At 34.2% G+C, this 4,386-nt stretch overlaps 1 protein-coding gene across 1 annotated transcript in view; it reads left to right on the top strand.

The window, feature by feature from the left end:
* Positions 1-4,386, top strand: part of LOC111089195 (probable GPI-anchored adhesin-like protein PGA55) — a gene marked incomplete at its 3' end in the record, with an annotated part of 25,502 nt that overhangs the window by 10,939 nt on the left and 10,177 nt on the right. The window contains exon 3 of the mRNA XM_022401227.1: positions 3,974-4,137. Coding sequence (XP_022256935.1) covers positions 3,974-4,137 — 164 coding nt within the window. The remainder of the gene's footprint in view (positions 1-3,973; positions 4,138-4,386) is intronic.

Below are 4,386 nucleotides of genomic sequence, written 5' to 3'. Positions count from 1 at the left end.
ATATCTCTTCTAAGTCTTGCAACAGTATCCGGTCATGTGACTTCTTTGTTCCATACTGTATATATATATATCTGTGTTAGTGTAAACTACATGTACCTGATGATGACAAAAACTTGTCGAAACGTTGCACATTTGCTGTTATGTTAAACTTATATTAAAATTTTTCTTCATTACCCATTCAAGCCGTCTCCAAGCATTATTAAATATATAATAGACTATAGCAAGATCAAACTCTAAGTAGGTGGTGAAGAAGGAACAGTCAGCATTTTCTAATGGCAGATGATAGCTGACAATGCCTTCAGGTAAGGCAAAGAACCACATGGTAGAAAATATAGATGTATCTAACCCAATATTAAAGTTGGATTACACAATTGAATCACAATTCTACTTCAGTACTAGCATAACCAGTTTATATGTGGCTGTACAGGATGTTTGAAGCACCCTGCCTTGACACTGTCAGGCTCGAATGAAAACTGGAAACCATGTAAGCTCATAGTCCATATTTTTGCACACATACATCTTTCTAACAGCTATTACAAACTGGTTCTAAATCACTGAAAAAATTTCCTCCCCCAGAATGTTGAAAATACTGACTATGGGAGTTACTTCTCCACATGATTTCAGGGTGTGATGATGACGGGGGGCGACTTAAATGGGAATCTCTTCGAGAACCTTGAATACCAAACTGAGCTATTGTCCTTAAGCTTAGATGTTTCAATGAGGAATCCCCTAATTAAAGTTTCTTAACAGTTTCAGTGGGGGGGGGATGTTTTGGATAAAGAATGAGGATATGTTACCCAAATTCTTGTTTTACAATAACTGGAAGATTAGGAAGTGGGATATATGTATGTAGGCAAAGAAGCAGGGGCCTCTTTAAGGTCCTTCCTCGAGGTTTAGAAATTAAAGATGACATAAAAAAACTAAAAAATTATAAGTTCTCCTGGTCCATCATGGAGTTCTCAACTCTGACCTATACTGATAAATGTAACGCGCCTTGTAATCGTGCTTGTTTTCCGCTGTACCGTAAGGATTATTTAATTTCAAACTTGAGGTGCTGCAATTGACACAAAGAACATCGCTTCACAGTCGCTTTAAACAAATTACCGCATTTCTACCACTACACTTCTCGCTATTAATGTAAGTTATGAGCAGCTAAATCAGTCAGTATTTATTATTACAACATATGTCTGTACTCTAAGCACAGGCGCACTAGATTAGATGTGTCTAATTTTATGGTCTTCCTTTTACTCAGTAAGAATAATAATCACAAAGGCATAACATGAAATTCACTTTAATATATTTTTATAAATTGTTTACCATGTATGTGTATCTGTAACCAATGCATATACGTGTATATACCGTACCATACCTATTTTATTCAGTGGGTCCAATACCACAAAAAAAGGAAAATCTTCGTAAGAACGCAATTTCTTAACAGTCCGCATTTTCTTTCTGTTATCGATCGCCTGACAGTAGCATGTGCACGTGATTTCAAATCTCGTTTCCATCGCTCGCTTCACTTATTTCTTGCAAAATATTACATAGAAAATGCTTAAAAGAATGCCATTTACACAGCATTTTTTCAACCTAAACTTTTCATGTAAACCCTAGAATTACCAAGGGGTTTATACGGACCCTACTGCATTACTAAACAGTTATTTTTATAAACCGTTAATGTATCAAATTGCTAGTTGGTTATTACAAGGTCGCTAACATTAGGAGTCACACACACGAAGTCTAAACAAGAATACCGTCAATTCTGCACTTAATCGCATTCTGAAAATACATAGAAAATGGATGATTTTATCCCATGTTTTATGGTCAGTGCTTTACACATTGAGTGTTGTAACAGGCAAAAACATAAACATACTCAATATGATGTAACAGGCAAAAACATAAACATACTCAATATGATGTAACAGGCAAAAACATAAACATACTCAATATGATGTAACAGGCAAAACAAACATACTCAATATGGTGTAACAGGCAAAAACATAAACATACTCAATATGATGTAACAGGCAAAAACATAAACATACTCAATATGGTGTAACAGGCAAAAACAAACATACTCAATATGGTGTAACAGGCAAAAACAAACATACTCAATATGATGTAATAAGCAAAAGTACCCGTCCCCAGTGGCGGGAAAAGTTTAAGTTCATCTATCAATTTAAGTTATTTCATGGACTTTAAAAAGGTTAATTGTGTTACACTCTTGATTTCACTTAGAGCCAAAGCTCTGAGCTTCTTATACCACCCACTGTGAAAAGTAATTGTTGAGCATTTCAGTCATGCTAAGAGTCACTCAACAATAACATACAGTAAATCTACATTTTTATTCTTTAAGTTATATCACATTATGAAATGTGAATGATAGTGTGATTAATTCCTAACAAGTTAGTGTAGAATATCCTGCTTGTGAAATAAAATTTGTTATCAACATTATTCATGCCTGTTCTCCCATCATTTCAAAAGTGAATGTTGAGCTTTGCCTGCGTGCGCAGCTTTTCAAACAGGAGACAGACAAACACTCGGACATACACCACGGTTCGCAGTATATATAACATATACAGTGATCAGTATATAAACAAGTCGGTAATTTGAGGGTTAATCTACTATCTAATTCACGCATGTACCAAATCGCCTCCCTTTCTTGCGATATAATATGAAGGCTTATAACGCTAAAAATCGTGTTTCGATACCCATGATGGGCAGAGCCCACATAACCCGTTATTTGTGATAAACAAATAAATTTACAGTATAAAATACGAAATATGAAGTTAATTATAAATTACAAAACAGTGAGCAATTTATATAGTAGAAGAGTTCATTCCCATTGAATAAAATCGTTTGCTGTTAATACGTCTTAATAAAACGAAGCCAGCACCAAAACTTGTTTAGCTATTTAATTAAAATATATATAATTGTTTTAACCACAACCTGTTGAAAGTAAACACACTGAAAAGTAAACTATTACACCACCAGTAGGTGTGCGGCATCCCCGTTCCTGGAGCCAGAGGGTGCTTCAACGCCCCGAGTTCCCGCATCGTCTGCCCATAATTATATTGAGACACTGTATTTAATTTCCATTATCTGTGATTAAATTCCATTTTTTTACCCTTGTTTTTTTTTCTTGTGTGTTTAACACATTAACTTAAACACATATTCTCAGAATTTATCTACTTAACATGATTATATTTTATGTTTACCTAAAGTTTGTCTTATTTGAAATTACGAAAACAATAAATTATATCCTCGCTCCCATTTACTGCTTTGTTTGTTTGTTTGGTGATTCGTCCCAAGCTACTCAAGAGCTATCTGCTCTAGCCCTCCCCGATTTTGAACTGATAGATTAGGGGGAAGAGAGCTAATCAACAGTACCTACCATCAACTGTTCGGCTAATCAAATGGTGAGATTTCAACCTTACCCTTATAAAGAACACGTAACCCCAACTGACGGCAACAGAATATTAAGACCCACATTCAGGTACGCTAACCATTAGGCTACGCCTGACCCAATCAGATCGTAAAAATATAAAATACTATTTATCAAATAAAATTGTGCAAACGACATGTTTGTATGATCTTGTTTAAGAAGACATACTACCGTTTACAAACTTAACTAACATAAACAATAACACCTCTTATTAGTTGGCCCTCTTGCGGAAAATTATTGCTTGAATGAAAAGAAAAATTCAGTGAATATCTTAACAAAAATATAATCAGTCAGTGGTTACATATGCAAATCGTGTGTGTGTTTTTGAATAGACCAGTATAAAAAATACCAACAAAATACTTTGTTTCCTTTTCTCTGCTTTAAGAAACATTTCATCAGAACATTAACTAAAACCTTTGGTCACTTTTTCAAATATTGAAAAGCATATTTTAATCAGTATTACTCAACTGTTCTTTATGGTACAAACCTCGGTTGTGAAGCTCTAATAAATTATCAGTTTTACATTTCTAGTTATAGAAGCAGATCCCTCGTGGCTACCTTCTAATTTTTCGACGATTATGGAGGAAAGACTTGAGGTTGTTTATGAGCAAGCGTTCGAAAAACGGGAAAATATTCATTTTGGTTTTCACAGGAAGAAACGACAAGCAACATGGAAAGGACGTATAGACATTCAAGTGAGTATAACAAACTATTAACACTTCACTACAAAGTATTTTTACAACACAGTTAGTTAGCTTCTATACTTTTACTGTAACGCGATGCGTTACTACTTAGTTTCTTAATAATATTTTTGCTTTTATAAAAAGGCTTAATAAACCTGACGAATTACTAATTAAACACCATATTTTCTTAATAATTGTTACTTTTACTAGGATGCTTAATTTACCCGATAAATTACAATTTACTGGAATGGTTAATACACG

Source organism: Limulus polyphemus, unplaced genomic scaffold (genome assembly GCF_000517525.1).
Source record: "Limulus polyphemus unplaced genomic scaffold, Limulus_polyphemus-2.1.2 Scaffold5515, whole genome shotgun sequence".
NCBI lineage: Eukaryota > Metazoa > Arthropoda > Merostomata > Xiphosura > Limulidae > Limulus > Limulus polyphemus.
Note: the sequence above shows the minus strand (reverse complement) of the source record. Positions and strands in the feature narration are given on the sequence as shown.